General features: G+C 30.4%; 2 protein-coding genes across 3 annotated transcripts in view; both read left to right on the top strand.

Annotated features, from left to right (window-relative positions):
* Positions 1 to 2,497: 2,497 nt before the first annotated feature.
* Rh3 (Rhodopsin 3) lies at positions 2,498 to 9,856 on the top strand. Its single transcript, XM_014418425.1, has 8 exons — positions 2,498 to 2,565; positions 4,236 to 4,424; positions 5,734 to 5,949; positions 6,072 to 6,202; positions 7,492 to 7,664; positions 7,746 to 7,906; positions 7,978 to 8,079; positions 9,651 to 9,856. The coding sequence occupies exons 1-8, from the start codon at positions 2,507 to 2,509 to the stop codon at positions 9,787 to 9,789; spliced, it is 1,170 nt and encodes a 389-aa protein (XP_014273911.1). The 5' UTR covers positions 2,498 to 2,506; the 3' UTR covers positions 9,790 to 9,856.
* A 3,440-nt stretch (positions 9,857 to 13,296) lies between these two features.
* LOC106679327 (zinc finger protein 391) overlaps positions 13,297 to 18,393 on the top strand; it is a 13,038-nt gene continuing 7,941 nt past the window's right edge. The window contains exons 1-5 of one of the 2 annotated variants that reach the window (XM_014418427.3): positions 13,297 to 13,789; positions 13,864 to 14,034; positions 14,105 to 14,188; positions 15,922 to 16,032; positions 17,684 to 17,851. In XM_014418427.3, coding sequence (XP_014273913.1) covers positions 13,522 to 13,789; positions 13,864 to 14,034; positions 14,105 to 14,188; positions 15,922 to 16,032; positions 17,684 to 17,851 — 802 coding nt within the window. In that variant the 5' untranslated portion in view covers positions 13,297 to 13,521. Of the gene's footprint in view, positions 13,790 to 13,863; positions 14,035 to 14,104; positions 14,189 to 15,921; positions 16,099 to 17,683; positions 17,852 to 18,393 lie in introns of both variants that reach the window. The other variant, XM_014418426.3, reaches the window with a different exon arrangement.

Genomic DNA, 18,393 nt, shown 5'->3' with positions numbered 1-18,393 from the left:
TTAAAGTTAGTTTAATGTACTATAAAGTAGTTTATCACACGTATATTCGCAGAGGTTGTAGTTTTCATGATATTTGCTAAAATAAATTGTTTTGGACAAAATTTCATATGCAAATAAATAGTCGGTAATAAAATAATAAAAGAGTCTACAATGAAAAGTTCCTAGAAACAATTATGCCCTGAAATGATAAGCTATTTTATAAATTTTGAAGAAGCACCGGAAACTCTCATAGATGAAATAGTTACCTTAATCAATGAACTAAAGTTGGACGTCAACAAAGAAGATGTTAATGAGTTGAATAAATCTCACTCAGCACCGCTGCCAAATGAATACTTATTGATTAACAGCGAAATGCACAATTAAAGTGAGGAAGAGGAAGCTGATATAAACGTCAAGACTTTGATAATTACAAATATGAAAGAAGCCTTCACGGCTCTTGATAAATTTTTGACCAGCATGGAAAAATGTGATTCCAATGGAGAACGTATATCTCAAGTATGTAGGAAAATTGAGAAAGATACAGCATGTTATAGAAACTTTTATCAAGAAAAAAAAATGGTTGGTATTCTACTAAGTCTTAACAACTTTATATAGGAAATATCCGAAAAAACTTAAGCCGCCTCTTTAACTTCATTATATATACATATTGATAAATGAATATTTAAAACACAGTTTTTGGTGCATATTTTTTTACATCCCTCTACTTTCAAACATTCAACATTTGCACACGCTTTCAGTAACCAATTATGAAATGAAATGAAAAAATAATTTTATTCTGGGACATAAGTCCCCTAAGAATAAATAAATGGTTCATATATTAAGATTTTTATCTGGCAAGCATTTACAAATTTTCATATAGTAGAATGAAATTACATTGGTATATTGCCTTTACTACTGTTTATAATGTTAATGAATATATGCCTATTTATTCGATTACTATGATGTGGAGGTTTGGTTATACAATAGGTGGAGGAACAGGTGTTGTTTAAAGGAAAGAATGGATGGGGACTGGCGAATGGAGATGGGAAGAGAATTCCCGAAGGAGGTTGAATGTATGACGAAGGATTTGCTAAAGAAAGCGGTTCTATGGGAGGGTATATAATATATAAATCAATCGGTTGGGATCTGGTGTTTAATGAGTGGATGGATGAACGAAGAGTGAGGAGATCTAGGATATAGGTATGTTTTTTTTATTTTAAGAACTTGGAATAGGAAAACACCAAGGAGGTATTGCCTTCGGGAGGTTGGATAGAGCCACTTCAACTCGTTATACCAGCGGGAGACTTGAGAGCGCCTAGGGAACCCAAAGATAAATCTTACGAAGCAATTCATGAGTCTCTTCAGTCCCAATTATAATTATGTGCGAAAGTCAAGGGCCTACTGTAACCCAAAGCAAGGAACAGCTACCTGTCCTACTGTCTGAATCAGTGTTGTCATCAATAATGTTGTTTCATTCATTATTAAATTTTTAAAGTATTTACAAATAAACAATTTTAATTACAAATCGAACAATAAAACTAGTTTATGGGCCGCCCGAAGCTCAGTGGTTAAGACACAGTCATACCAATTTGATGTCTATTGGCGGTGCCGGTTCGAATCCGGCCTGGGACGTTGACTTTTTTCATTGAGTGGTGGTCCCACAAAATGAAGAACTTTGACCCCCAACCATGGTTAGACAATTTAGGATTCCAATGGGAGTCTTGGCCGAAAAAAAAAAAAATAAAACCAGTTATCTACAACAGTATGAAGTAACAGTATGAAACATGGCAGCGAGAGAAAACTATTCGCTTTTGAATGAAAGACTATCTGAATAATAGTCGGTTGGTTATATGTTTTTTATTTATTAGAAATACGTTCATTGAAAATAACAATTAGAAAAGATATAAGATATAATCACGAATTGGTCAACCTTGGAATGAGCTGGATGTGGTAAGTCATATCTGGATAGCAAGACTCAGAAAGGGGGTCCACGTTGTGTGGATATAGGAAACAACCTGTAAGAAGCTGCTTGGCATAGGATCTAATGGAATAAATCTAGTAATGCTCTGGAAGGTGATGAAACTGTTGTTTTTTTTCAAATTGATAGTGTGGGAAAGTTTCGAATTGCCGAGATGAAAAAAAGGGGATTTCACAACGACAATTGTAAGGATTTTGCAAATTTACGACAATCTATATTTTTAAAATTATCATCATTGAGATGTATCATTCGATTCTTATATTACTTCGATACAATTTATTTCAGAAACTTATTATTAATGTTAAGCAACAGTTATAATTATTTTAAATACTAAAACAACTAATTCTCTGCATTTTTGCAAATCATGGTGGTCAGATGACGGCGCTTCTATTGACGTTTGTTACGTAATATTGATTTATAAAATTCAAGATACCTCAAAAGAACTGGAGTAAATCCAATTGGGGTTGGATTAATCTGATTATGGTATGGGGTTTATCTGAGATATATAGCAGTCACTGGGCTTTGTAGCTTCCAGTTTCGCATCCCGTAATGGAGCCATGTGATTCTCACCAATGCAGCAACTTCACCTTCTGGGCACCACAGGCGAGGTATTGGTCCATATTTATTTAGGAGTAGTTTACGAAAATATTTCTACGAAACTTCATTACGATTTCTAAAAAAACTAAATAACCATTTTAGTTATGGATATATAAAAAGGAAAAATCCAAATTTGAAAATGTTCCATTAATTCCAAAAATATGCATAATTCAGGGATTTATACGGATGTTTGAATTTGGGTTTAATCTCTTTAGGAAATCCTAATCTCAATTTCATAAAGTTGTTCCAAAGTGGATAAATTTGTTTTTGGCCCGAAAAATTGCCGCCTTTCAAATTCTCTAATAAAACTGAAAAATATAGTGATGGGTAAGACAGAGATTTTTGTTTGAAGTTAAATACGGTGTAGTTGGTATTACATGGATGTAATATTAGTAATTGTTAGATGAAAGTGTTTTCCTAACTGTCCATAGTACTTTAAAAGTTTATTCAGTATTTGACAAGAAGTTTACTCTGATTCTAATTGGTTTAAGTGAATCTATTATCCTGTGTCCTAAAACCTTATAGTATTGGCACAGTTATTACAATTTTAAATCTTTTTCTGAAGATACATCTTGTATCGTTTCGTTGTAAAGACAAATATAATAAAGAGGAAGGGGGTATTCGGAGACATCTGACAATTTCATACGATTAAATCAGGCCTGAGGTAATAGTAAGCATTATTAGTGACATTACTTGGAAAAGCTGATGCATCATATTCAGATGAAGTTACTTTACAATAAATATACTTGTTGCTTAAAACAAGTGATTCACTCCATTGTTGCCGATCTCTTTGACATGGACTTTTTTAAAAATTACTTAATATAATATAACATCTATAGTAATATAATATAACATCAATGTGATAAGTTTAACTGTAAAAGAACACCTCCGATCCTTTTGCTTACAGAATTTACTATTGTAATTAACAGATTGATTCTTGGCAACCGCTGAACCAAAAATCGAATTTAATTTATTATTTTGGTTGAAACTAAGTGGTATTTGGAAAAATCTTGATGTGGCTTCTTTTCTATAGGTTTTAAAGAAAGATGTCTCCTTACTATTTTAATGTTTTACTTTTTTAAAAATTGAAATTAGGTTTCAATTGATACGTTTTATAGTACATAAACAACAATACAAATATTTTTCAATTTAAAAATAAGCTGTGACTTTTTCTAGATCTCTATTATATTAACTTAATTTTTATGTTTCACATTGGAACAATAGAGTTTTTTTATCATAACAGCGGTACCATCTGACGTTAAAGGTTTCAAACTATCATTTGTTGGTCAAATATTGAATCTTAAGATATTTGAGGATTCAACACAGGGTTTGTCCCACTACCTTTTTTTAATCACAATTCAAAATGATTTTACACTTAACCCCTTCGAATAAGGTTCTTCTTTTACATGTGGTTTTCAACGAATTAATTAAGTATTTTTTGGACTATAGCATCAGTATCTTGTGTGTCTTCAATATATCCATTTACATGTCTTATGTTAGTTTTTCAAAGCTAAGCTATTATTCAATATCGCTACACTTGCACAAATACATTCTTATTCACCGACACTAATTCAAATAAGTGTTTTGTAAATATTCACAATAATAACTAAATTATTTCTTTTTTTTAAACTTTTATAAATGTTTTCCTAAAATGCTGCCAATCACCATTCTCTTGTTTTAGGGTTGCTGCTGGAGGTACTCGTATGCTGGGCTGGAATCTGAGCCCAGAAGATCTTGTTCACATCCCAGAGCATTGGCTAAAATACCCAGAGCCGAAACCAGTCTATAACTATGCCTTGGGAGTCTTATACATAGTCTTTATGTTTGTCGCACTGCTTGGAAATGGACTCGTTATATGGATATTTTCATCGTATGTCTTAATAATAAAAAATTGTTATTTCGCAATTTACTTAGTTGTGTAAATATGGAATTAATGTTGTTCTTAATTATGGATAGCCAGAAAAATGGAAGAAGATGTGGTACTGCCTTTAGGCAACTGTGATTGCATAGATTTTTTTTTTGTGGGATTTTGCAAATATTATAATACTATATTGAAAATATAATATATATAATATATTTATTTATATAATATATTACTTAGCCCTACAGTTAAGGAGATCGCTGAAACAATGGAGATGATGCGTGCACCTCTATTTGGGAAGGAAACTACATCCCACCAAAGGAGTTGAACATGTTTAATTGTAAATTTTTGGGATTTGGATTGAATATATACAGAAATACTTTATCCTATAAAAAGTTATTGGGTCGCTAAATACACAGTCTACTTAAATCTGGTCAGATAATTTTTTAAATCTTCTAAAATATAGGCATAGTCAAATAAACTTACAATGTATAACAATAATTACATAATTTACTTTTTTTAAATAATTTTTTCTCTTTTATTTTTTCCTTCAATACCATCTTTTCACCTTTATTGATTTTTCTTTTTTTTGTATTCATTTTTTCTCCTAATCCAACACATATTTCCTCTTTCTTTTTTGTTTTCCCCCTCTTTAACATACATAGAACAAAATTAAAACATAAAATATAAATTTTAAATAATAATTTGGAAATAACAACAAAAACAAGTAATATTTATCTGTATATATATATACAGATTACAATATTTAATAAATTAAGTAATAAATATATATATAAAGCAATAAATAGATATGAAAAAGCTATAAATATACATATAAAAAAGTAATAAATATTCATAAAATATACAAATGGCTTTTGTATAAATATAAAATATAAAGGCTAGTACAAATATAAACATATAAAGGCTTTTTTCACCCAGTAATTCATCAGTTCATCTGAAACCACGGAATCAATTCGCGTAGTGATAATTCTTCCCTTATTATCTATTATTTTAGTACAAGTACTAGTATTTATAATATATAATAAGTGTTATGTAAAAAAAAAACTACTAGTTTTTAATGTCAGATTTATTTGCTGAATCAATAATATATATGATTCAATCTCCCTATAACGTTGAATTTATATTAGTTGAATTCAATAATTGTTTTTACAACTTAACAATTTAATTCTATTTGGGGAAAATTGACTGCTTCATCAGTTCTCGTGATGAAAAATCCCTCAAAAATAAGACAACATTTTTCCAACTTTTCTCTCATTTTTTTTATCTCGTATGTACAAGAATTTCATTTTGTTTACAGGGCAAAATCGCTTCGAACTCCATCTAATTTATTCGTTGTCAACTTGGCGATCTGCGACTTCTTGATGATGCTCAAAACACCAATATTCATCTACAACTCGTTCAATAGAGGCTTCGCATTGGGTCACACGGGCTGCCAAATCTTTGCACTGGTCGGTTCCTTTTCCGGAATCGGTGCGAGTGCCACGAATGCGATTATTGCCTATGATCGATACAGGTAATAACATTAATAGCTATTCATATTTTTCCAAATTATTACTTTGTATTTATGTATACACTTCTAATTAAGTATTTTCGGTATTAATATTGTCATTTTATTTATTTATTTTTCTTTTTTAGAGCAATCGCTAAACCTTTCGCTGGAAAGATGTCCCGTGCCAAAGCTGTGTTATATATAATACTAATTTGGGCATATGTTTCTCCTTGGGCCCTCATGCCACTGTTCGAAGTTTGGAGTCGCTATGTGCCAGGTATGCTGACTGAACAGTCAAATTAAAAAAAAAAAAGTATAATTAGCTCAGAAATGATTCGTAATTCATTAGGATTTGTATCTTAATAATTTATATCATAAAATTATGTATGTATTTGCCGATGAGGCATATAAATTTTCTCTATAGAAGGCAAATATAGCATAAAAGTAAAGATAATTTCCTAACTTGTATAAAGGTTCCTACAAAACCGTAAGGACTAAGCTTCTTTTATTGGTCTGAAACAGGCCTAGGCGGGTTGAAATTAATTTCTTGGTGGATCTACTTTATGAATTCCCTGTGTAAAATAAATTGGTAACCAATTTGTGTGTCAGAAACGGTCCGATAGGGAAAAAAACAAAAAAATAAAAATAAATTGAAAAAAGAACTGAGGAACTTCTGATTACGTTTTGATTTGATTTCATAAAGAATGATTCATTATTTTTAAAATACTGGGTCTGAAATAAATCGTGATAGATGCCTGACGATCAATAGTGATCTTCGATCTGAAAGTAAAACAAACATGGATAATATAAAAGCTTAACGAAAGTTGAGCTTACGAAACATGTTCTTTTGATACACGGTTTCAGAGGAAATACAGAATGTTTTCTTTATTTTCAGTTCTGAGAGTCGAGATAGTACAAAACGTCTTCTTCATATAGCGGTAGGTAACACCGACTCTAATGAAGAAATTAAGAGTACCGAAAACTTATAAGAAAGGTATTCGTTAATTCAATAAAAAATAGGCAGAGGTTAATAATCTATTAATGAACTAGTGATAAATTTCAATATAGTTTTATAGGGTAGATTAAGTTGCAAAAGCGCACTTCGTTTTGCTGAATTCGTTCCCCAAAACGTTATTAGAGATACCTTATTTAATCTAACGGCTACTGTTATCAGGTGTTGGGTGGCAGCATCAACAACTGAGATTACTGTTAAGAAGGACACAACTTAACTGAGTCTTGGATCCACGATAACATATAGATATAGAGGCAAAAGCTTATAAAGAATATGTGGTTCAGAACTTCCTTAATAAAAATATCGCGAAAAAAAGTTGTCACCAATTGGAGAATTAAAAATTAAAAATATCGACTGACTACATAAAAACAATATTTTATTTGGTTATGCCATAGGAAAAGCATATCGGTTTCTATTATATTTTGTGAAATACACTTGCAGGATATCTGTACACAATATTATTCATACAAACTTTTAATTTGCTAAAATATTCATAATAGATGGAATATAAATAAAATGTTTACTAATAACAACTATTTTCTTTTACTTTTCAGAGGGCTTTCTCACTAGCTGTAGTTTCGATTACTTGACTCGCTCCGAAGAGATCCGCAATTGGGTAGCAGTAATGTTTGTCATCTGCTACTGCCTCCCTCTTGGCTTAATAATATATTTTTACTCTCAAATTGTTAGCCACGTCATCATACATGAACACAATCTCAGAGAACAGGTTTGAAAAAAGTTTTACTTTCCTAGACGGTTTGTATTTTATGAGAAGTACCAGATTTTAATTTACTTACGATCAATACAGGCGAAAAAAATGAATGTTGAATCCTTGCGAAGCAACTCAAACTTGCAGAACACTTCGGCAGAAATAAAAATAGCAAAAGCAGCTATTACAATATGTTTCCTCTATGTCTGCTCCTGGACTCCTTACGCAGTTTTGGCTCTAATTGGCGCTTTTGGAAACCAGTCAGTATTCAAAAATCCTTAAGTACTTTAATGCATTGCAATTTTTGTATTAATTGATTTATAAATTTCAGGGACGTTCTGACTCCTGGCGTCACAATGATTCCTGCTTGTGCTTGCAAAGCTGTTGCCTGTTTGGATCCATATGTGTATGCAATCAGCCATCCTAGATACAGGTAATTTACAACTAGGAATTTCGTATTCTTATAAGCCAAAATGATTGGTTTTAGGCTACCATCATTAAGATTTACCTTTTTTATTTATATTACTTAGCGGTGTATAATGTTCTAGCTCGTTTATTTATTTGAATTGATATCTTCTTGCTCAACTCTATAGTTTAGGTAAAATTGTATTTATATATGAAAATCCCTACTGTCTATGAAGCACCTTGACTCATAAAATTATAAATCTGAAATCATGAGAGATAGTTGACCGTGGATGACTTATACGAGGAGAAAATGATTGGGGGTGCGGTCAAAATAAAACACAAATAAGTTGAAGTAGCTTATTTAATCGTGCCAACATTTCGACCAGAATTCCTAGCCTTCATCAGGGCTAAGAACAGAACAAGATAACAACCAATGAATACAGAAAATAAAAAAGAAAGTATAAACAGAATGTCATAAAGTAAATAATAGTACAAAATGGAATCAATAAAATAAATGATGAAAGAAGTGGAAAATAAAATGTATACATAGGTAATTGAATAAGTAGGTAAAATAACATAATTAAAGAAATAAAATAAAAAGAAGTTATATAATGCAATGAAATATGAATATATTAGTTTATTAATTATTAAAAAATCGAAATTATGGAAAGAAAAAATAAATTTTTGACCACACCCCCAACCATCTTCTCGTATATAAATTTGAAAGTATTCCTAGTTTCTTAGATTGAACTGTGTTAGTGTTAATTAACAAATAATGCAAAGGTGTAACTACATATTCGCCAAACAATGGCAAATTATTTCATCTACAACTGTTGACTTAGATTGGCTGGTAAAAGTTGGCTTAAATTTGTGGCCAACCCGTTGAGTGTCGGTTTTTGGGCACCAGTCAAAGGGCCGCTTAACATTCATGCATTGACGTTCATGTTTGCATTGTTTTGTTGATGAATATTTGTGCTCTCTGAGTTTGTTTATTAATTAAAGAATTTCCACAACCTTCGAATTCAATAATTAACTCTAGTTTAAGAATGTGTATTTTAAAATTTTATCGATTCGGTGTAAATACTTTGTTTCAAATCTTTTCAAATCACTTAAGCGCTTGATTTTTTATTTAAAACACCACAAATATAAGTTTATAAAGACATTATATGTTTACTTGATTAAATTGACAATTATCTGATAAAAACATGAGAGCGAAATTTTATCGAAATCTAAAATTTATCGATTTTGTTGTACTATTTCTATGAATTTTTGTCATCTACCAACTACTTAGCTAATCTTTAGGTTTACTTTCATTTCACCAATCTTTATTTCGTTAATTTTTATAATAAAGTAGTGTAAATCGAATGTAAAAGCCGTCAAAATTCAAAAGAACACACAAGCGTGTGGATACCGAAGTTTGTTCTTCCTTTGTTCACAAACTTGTCATACGTCTTGCATTTGTGGCAAGTGACAAACATGTCATTCCAGCATAAGATACTTGGAAAACAAATAATATTTGATTAATGTTTAATACAATTGCTAAGGTTATTTGTTAAAATGATCGTTGTATTTAGCTATGTATACTATTTTTGATTACAGGCAAGAGTTGAACAAGAAGTTCCCATGGCTAGAAATAAAAGAATCGCTCCCATCTGATACGGGATCTACGGCTACCGAATTGACTACAGCTACCAACAACACAACTCCAGCAAATCAACCTAATAATAAAAGTGTTTAATATTCTCATATATTTTTGTAACATCCTAATTTTCAATCTGGAGTGATATTAAAGCTTATACTTGAAACAGTGTTGTTTTTACATTTGCCTAGTTTGTTGCAATTCACAAACCATTTACTTCTAACTTATAAATGCCGATATTTTATGCTTACAACCGACATCATCATAGTCATGATTGTACTGTCGCACTCTACCTCTGGTGTGATAGCTAATTGATGGTACAAGTAATGTCAGTGAAACAACTGACACGTTTACTATCACATTTATATATCTTTACAGTGACCTATCGTAGTTGCCATTATTACGGCAAAAGAGTTAGCCACTACCATGGTGTAATTATTTGATATTTACAGTCATGAAAATAATGTCGCTCTAGCTCTCGCGTGATAGTACAATGTCAGTGGACTAGCAGTCGCATTAACTACCGCGTTTAACTGCCATATGTATAAGCCTTGACAGTGGAATGTAGCAGCATGTCAACCTTACCAAATGTTATGATAATAAGCGGAAAACTTAAAATTGTATCAGCCCCGACCCCAAAAATAAATCCAGTTCAGTCTCCAAAAACAAATCCACCACGGACCCAAAACGAATTTGCCCGAAACCTTAAAATTAGAGGATATTAATGGGGAATTATTCTTTTATGATCTAATTAAAATAAAAATATAATTTAAATGACTATTTTATTATCAAATTTCTTTCCTGATTCTCTTATTAACACATAAATCTTATTTTTGACAACCAAAATTACTCATCTTAAATTTATTTCTTAATTTATAACATTTTCTTAAAAACACATTAAAAGCTTAACTCCTTGCGAGTTAATCTTTTATCAGTATATTTGCTTTAATCCTTTATCAGTATAATTAAGCAGTTAGTTAATTCAGAACCAAATTCGTCTATTATGTGAAATTTTGATTTGAGCCAGTTCTTATGGTATATGTCTTCATAAAACACTTCAAAAGCCCAACTCTCTTAACTCATATTAACGGTTAATTTTTCATAACAAAACCAATTTACAACTCACTACTTAAATCACAACAAACAATACTTGTACTTCAAATAACAAAATTTAATTGTTATTTTACTATTTCGTTTATTAAGTTAATAAGATCGTAAAGGAATAAACAATTAATCAAGCATACTAACTAATTTAAAAAGAACATGAATAAATAAGACTGAAAAATTGTACATCATTTTAACTCTGATCAATAAAAGAATAAACAAAACATTTATTTTCAATGTTAAAATAATAGTACAACTGACTGTTTAAAGAAAGCAGCACATTACGAGAAATGTAGAAAATTATAGTTCAAATTTTTACTGTTAGAGGCCAGCACCATCCTAAGAGCCGTTCAAATATAGTTTGAAAATATTTTTTAATAATAGTTCAACTAACTACATAAAGATAGCAGCACCAATCAAGACAGATAGAAATAGTAGTTCCGATAACCACCACAAGAGGCCAGCACCATCCAAACAACATTCCGAAGTCTAGCAGGAAAATTTTTGTTTTGTATTAGGATATTAGGAACTAACTGGAGCTCAACTAATCGAATCAGATAGTTAAGACTTGTGTTGGAACATACTTGTGTTCCAACACAATCGTAACGTCAGAGTGACTTGTTGAGCTCCTGTAGGTTCCTAATATCCTAATACAAATTGAAAAATTTCAAGCTAGACTTCGGAAATGTTGTTTGGATGGTGCTGGCCTCTTGTGGCGGTTATCGGAACTACTATTTCTATCAGTCTTGATTGGTGCTGCTATCTTTATGTAGTTAGTTGAACTATTATTAAAAATATTTTCAAACTATATTTGAACGGCTCTTTGGATGGTGCTGGCCTCTAACAGTACAAATTTCAACTATAATTTTCTACATTTCTCGTAATGTGCTGCTTTCTTTAAACAGTCAGTTGTACTATTATTTTAACATTGAAATAAATGTTTTGTTTATTCTTTTATTGATCAGAGTTAAAATGATGTACAATTTTTCAGTCTTATTTATTCAGGTTCTTTTTAAATTAGTTAGTATGCTTGATTAATTGTTTATTCCTTTACGATCTTATTAACTTAATAAACGAAATAGTAAAATAACAATTAATATTGTTATTTGAAGTACAAGTATTGTTTGATTTTAACTATTATTAGATAATTTCAGCACTTTATGAGTGTGTCTTTCATTGTTTTATAAGATCAGTTAAAAATATCATATAATTAAGAATTTAATTGTGATTTAAGTAGTGAGATGTAAATTAGTTTTGTTATGAAAAATTAACTGTTAATATGAATAAAGAGGGTTGGGCTTTTGATGTGTTTTATGAAGACGAATTGGGTTCTGATTTAACTGCTATATTGTGAATTAGTTTGGTTATGATGAATTTAAAACCATTTAGATTAAGAGAGCTTGGAGAAAATAATGATAATAAAAGATTAATGCAGTTTGACTTTTAACATATAATAAGGATATATGCATCATAAGAACATGTTAAAAAATTAAGAAATAAATAAAGATGAGCAATTTGGTTTGTGCCAATATGGTTTAACTGTGAATAAGAGGACTAGGAAAGAAAGTTGATAATAAAATAGTCATTAAAATTATATTTTTATTTGAATAAAACCTTAGTTAAATTTGATTTGTGGTCCCTGGGCGGATTATTTTTGAAGTCCAGGACAGATTATTTTTTGGGCCTGGGCCTAATACAATTTTAAGTTCGTGTGCAAAATTGTATTTTAGTTCCATGGTGGATTAGTTTTTGGAACCTTGGGTGGATTCCTTTTTGGGGCCTGAGGCTTAAACAATTTTAAGTTTTTGGGTAAATATAAAGGAACAATGTTTTCCCACCTACCGTCATAACATTTGGTAAGGTTATTATCATGCTATATTTCACTGTCAAGGCATGTGCATAAGATAGTTAAACATGTACATCTGACATACGACTCTTAGTCCACTGAAATTACTTGTACCATTAACGATCATGCGAGAGCTAGAGCGACATTACTGCCACAACATTAAACCGGTCGTGACAGTGAATGCCGTCATGACTATAGCTATCCAATAATTTCTCCCTGGTAGTGGCTTACGCTTTCGCAGAAATATGGAAAACTATGATTGTTCACTGCCAAGACGTATACATGTGATAGTCCATATATATATTAATATCTTTGGGTTAATGGTTTTTAGAGGACCTAAAGTAAACAGTTACCATTTATATATAAGAAGATGGTCAGGGTTGTGGTCAAAAAAATAACAAGTAGTTTATAACTATTTTAATGTCCGACGTTTCGCCCCACTTTGCAGGTCTTCATCAGAGCTGTTCAAAGCGAAAGGTTGAACAGCAACTATTTATGTTTCTTATGAAGCATATCGTAATTTCTCTTTTCTCCTCATACTCTCTCTCAGTAAGGTAAATACGATTATTTATGTTTCTTTCTTCTAAAATAGTTAAATCTATTCCCAAATATTTATAAAAAATATTAAAATACCTCCCGCCATTTTGAGGGAGCTAAAGTAGAGTTTTACCAAACTCACTTGACAACTCATTTTTTTCTGATGTAAATTAAAACGTTACTTATAATCTTTTTTGCCATTGTTACTGAAACATGGTAACACTGACCGAATTTATTTGTGCGGTTACAATGGCATGTTTTGGTCTGCCAGTGTCACTTTTTTATTTCAATATTAAGTTTGGATGTTCTCATAAATTGAATAATTGTTAAACTAAAGTCGTATAATGTGTGTTTCTAACTTTACGTTTATCAAAATGGCCAATGAAGACATGAATGTATTAGATGTTATTTATGGAGTTGAGTTTGATGTGAGTACTTCAAATCCACAAGACGTTTCCAGCGTTGAATATGAAGATGTGTTCAAGGATATAGACTTTGATTGTTCTTCAGAGCTTAGTAGTCTTTCTAATGAAGAGGAGGATAGTACCAAAACGTCAGAAGTTCAAACAAGAAAACATTTAGTTATTGGAAAGCATATTGAAGTAATTGATGGTACTGCTTCTTGTTTAATTATGTTTATACAACGATAAATTATCATTTAAATTTACCTTATTTCTTTATCTTAGGAGAACAGAAAAAGTATAAGTGTACTATTTGTGAATGCCAGTTTTCTTGGAAACAACAGATAAGGTACCATGATTATTGTGTTACTGGTAAGCGACCACTGAAATGTGAACTGTGTGACAAGCGATTTGTTAAAAAATCCCATTTGATCTATCACACACGTACCCACTCAGGTTTATATTTTGATTTTTGTTTTAATAAACCTGAATAGTCATTGAACATTATCACGAAATTATATTGCAGGTGAATCCCCTTATCAATGTCCTATCTGTCCAAAAAGTTTTAAGCAGTTGGCTAAATTGAAACGCCATGAAAAAATTCATAAAGGTAAGTTAATTTTACCATTGCAGAATGTATTATCAATGTTACAATTTTTCTTGAGAGACTTAGTTTGATTTACATTTTTGTTCTAGAAATAAGTGCAAGTAACTAATACGTGAATAACAAATAAGTGAAATAACACTCTTGATGAGTATATTGTTTAGTTAGCGATTATCTTTATTTACTTCATAAACATTTTTTTAAATACCTCTAAGAAGTTAATAAATTCAATTCTCCAAAGTAAATTCTTAATCAACTCAATTTCTTTCACATTCTTTATAGAAAATCCTGTTAATGTAATAAATCAATCAACTGATAACTCAATATGGCTTAGAAAAATTTTTCCTCTTCAAGTTGAGAGAATAAATTTTATCTCTATTCACCGAAGAATGAAGCCCCCTCCTTTGTTTTACTGTTGTTTAATATTCCAATTCAAAGTTTGATAATAGGCAATAAATTTTAAATTATTATAAACCTTTGTGTCCCAACAAAAAAATCGAACATTTATTCTTGTTTAAATGCTTTGATTTTTATCAGATTGATTAGTTAAAAAATTGTATATATGTATAGTTAAAGTTATTGTATATATGTATAGTTAAAGTTATTGTGTACATGTATAGTTAAAGTTATTCATATATTAAAGAAGAACTTGTTCAGAAAATGTCATCTCTTTATCTGGTAATACTCCATAATATTGCAGCACAATCTAAAACTCCAGCTAGCAATATATATGGATTGTTCACTACTAATCCTTCTGCCATTTTTATTTATTGAAAATTAAAGGTGGCTCTTAGCAGTGGAAAACTAGTCCCTCACAGTAACGTATCCCCTATTGAATATTAACACTAGTTGCGAGGAAACAAATAATAATTGTTTTTATTTAGATAAAAGAAATACAAATACTGTTTGGGATGAAAGGCTTTTATATTCTGACTATTGATATTGATAATGACAATGAATTAAAGAAAAGACTTGCAATAGAATGGAAGAATAAAGAAAAAAAGGTCGGCTTTAGGAATTATACTGAATGTAGATCTTAACAGCACCTCAAAATATCGTAAATAGTAGTCAAAAAATGGTTTTGATTTAACCCTAGAGGTAAAGAAAAAATTATTAATGTTAGTAAATGCTATTTTGTGCTTTAGTTGGCTAGCATCTAAGAAGTTCCCATTTCTTCAGTTCAGACGAACAAAAATTATTTTCTATAAGACCTGATTAGACTCACTCATGTCTTAAAAACACAGATGATATTAAAGAACAAAGAAAAAGGAATAATGCTATCTTTGAAATAATGCTATGTAGAATTTTCGAGTCTTTAATTCAAACGGTCAATCGAAAAGAGCAACAGGGAAGTGTACAAAATTTTATTACCAGGATGAAAATTGAAAGATTGAGGTAGAGTGTGAATGAGCAAGGAGAATCCTGCTAAAAAGCTCTTGAAAGGAAAGTTGGTTCTACAAAAAGATGGACTATGGTAGATAGATGCTGTGGCAGAAAATCTATCTTGAACTTTTATTACTGGAGGGCACTGACACCTGATAGACCCTTTTGGCAAAGGATTTGATGAAAGCTCTGTCTTGAGGAGGGTACTGACTCAGATTTATAACACCATGGGTTCAAATTTTGATATGCTGCTGGGCCATGAACCAATATTTTGGAGTATTATCCCTAAGTTTGTTCATTAACAGTTATTTTCAATGATTTTACTTTTTAATTTGAAACTTGTTTTGTCATTACAGAACCAGGTGAAGCTGATAAGTTCCAGTGCAATATTTGCAAAAAGAACTACTGTGATCGGGATTCTCTTCGAAAACATGAACTTAAACATGATCAATCAAAAACATTCCAATGTAAACATTGCAAAAATAAGTATGTTGATAAGTTCACATTCAAACAGCATTTGGCTACCCATCAGGGTTAGTATAGTAGAGGCTGATTTATTTACCTTAAAACAAAAAATTTAAATTTTCAGTTATGTTTACCTTACTCATTTAGATTTATTAGCATTTTTTTGTAGGCCTTTAGTCACACAATCAATGTTCTTGGACAATGATCTTTGTCAAAGGAATGCTATGAACTCAAAATACTGTTATTTTTATAATAGTTTTTTTTTTTTTTTTTACAAAATAATGATTATTTGATGAAATAATCTCAATTAAGTAACTTTGTATTGACGTAATTATTCGTTCAGTATTCATTTATCATAATAAAGTGATATACTTCTAATAGTTATTTCTTAAATAACTATCTAATAATAGCTATTTCACTATCAGAAGTTACTCTATTCTCAACTAACTTTTAAAATCTATGAATACTGGAAATAAACTATAATTAGAGATTGTTTACTTTTGTAGCAACTGTTTGAACCACTGTCATGGTGAAGACAAAAAGTAGTCTTATTTTATTTGTAATATCATTCTATTTGAGGTTCTACAGAACATATTCTTGGACCATTCAGTAAAATGATAAGTAAAAATCAAACAGTATTTTAGTGTGTTGAATATGTTTTTTAAAGAATTAAAACAGTAAAATAAAAGGAAGATGGTCTGTGTGCGTTCAAAGAAAAAACTCAAATAGTCATAAAACTATTTAATATGAGCCAACGTTATTAGGTAAAAATAAATGAACAATGTAAATTAAGAATTAAAAAAGATGTACAGTGAAACTTATAATTAAATAATAATAACAAAAGGCTTTAGACAATTGATGAAAACAGAAATAACACCAGATAAAAAAATACAGTGTACACTAAAAGATGGAAAAAGGGCATAAAAATAAAATCTAGAATAAAGAAAGATAATTAACAAGATAGGAAACATACCTTTCAGATGGTAAGTGAGCATGGAAATGAGTTAACTGTGTGTTTCCTTCCTAACTGCTCCCCCAACCATCTCTTTAATTTAATAGATTTAATAATTGTTTGTTATATAGGGGAATTTGTTGATCAAATGAAATAGGGGTTGTGAAATGGAAGGGAAAGAAAAAGAAATGGAATAAATCGAAAAACTTGTAGTTAGTTTGTAGACTGGTATTAATTGTAAAAGAAAACTGTGGAAGAAAAAAAAATGTTATCTATCTATTATATTATATCATGTAAAAATATGTAACTTATATTTGTCCAGTCACGGATTGATCAGTATGCTGTGTAATGTAGCAACCCGATGTATTTGGGCAGCATGAATGAATAAAGTATTTCTCCCTCTCTCTGACAGCAGAAAGAGTAGCACACAGTATTCTTTGAACTGATTTTGTACAATAGTATTTTTTGAACTAATTTTATTTGTTTTATTTTAAATTTTATTATATTCTATTACTACACAACTGATTCTGACAATTTGAAACTTCAAACATGCAAAGCTGATATTTTTAAACTTTTGTATTAAAGATATATTTTACTTAATTAGAATTAAGGTTTTGTTTCGTAAGACACATAAATCAGTTTTGAAACTAATTTAAATTAACTGTAATGTATATATATTTTATTATGATTTTTTTTTTTAGTTCCAAAATTCATCTGTGAAGTATGTGGTAGAAAATTTCGCTGGAAAAACAGCTTGAATATACATTTGCAGATGCATGATGACGTATATCCCTACCATTGCACTGAGTGTAGAAAGACATTTAGGACAAAAAAAGAGCTTAACCAACATAAGGTTGTGCATGATGAAAGTAAATATTTTTGATATTATTGAATTTCATTTATGTGATGTTAGGATGAATAGATGAATCTATATCAGATCAGTTATATTTTATGAAATTTACAATCTAGGTAAATCAAGAAAAACAACAATAAACTTTTTTATTTAACTAGGACCCAAGAAATACATTTTTTGCTAATCATATATTCTTGAATGATTACTATCACAAATATTTACAAAGTTATATAAATTTATTTATTGTAATTATCCACCATGTACTTGAGGTAAAAACACATGGAATACTCGATTTTGTACATACATCAGAGGCTGAAATTCTAAACAAAAAAGAAGCAACATAATTTGCCCACCACTTCAAGAGATAATTGTAGCGCTAAACACATACAGATACAGACCAATAGCAGAAACAATTTTTTTCACTCAGGGGTCTCTAAGTTGAAAATACAATAATTGAGAGTACTACAGTACTCTCCTCATCAGGGGCTGAAATTCTAAAAAAAAAAAAAAAGAAGCAACATAATTGGCCCACCACTTCAAGAGATAATTGTAGCGCTA

The sequence above is a fragment of the Halyomorpha halys genome, unplaced genomic scaffold (assembly GCF_000696795.3).
Source record: "Halyomorpha halys isolate HHAL.00 unplaced genomic scaffold, Hhal_1.1 Scaffold194.1, whole genome shotgun sequence".
Taxonomy (NCBI): domain Eukaryota; kingdom Metazoa; phylum Arthropoda; class Insecta; order Hemiptera; family Pentatomidae; genus Halyomorpha; species Halyomorpha halys.
The sequence above is the reverse complement of the archived record's forward strand: the minus strand, read 5'-3'. Positions and strand labels throughout refer to the sequence as shown.

Excerpts from the sequence above, each read along its gene's own strand:
- Rh3 (XM_014418425.1), top strand. The coding sequence starts at position 2,507 with ATGGAGCCATGTGATTCTCACCAATGCAGCAACTTCACCTTCTGGGCA. Across the intron at positions 5,950-6,071 it reads ATTGCCTATGATCGATACAG|AGCAATCGCTAAACCTTTCG; the intron begins GTAATAACATTA and ends TTTCTTTTTTAG. Across the intron at positions 7,907-7,977 it reads ATTGGCGCTTTTGGAAACCA|GGACGTTCTGACTCCTGGCG; the intron begins GTCAGTATTCAA and ends TATAAATTTCAG.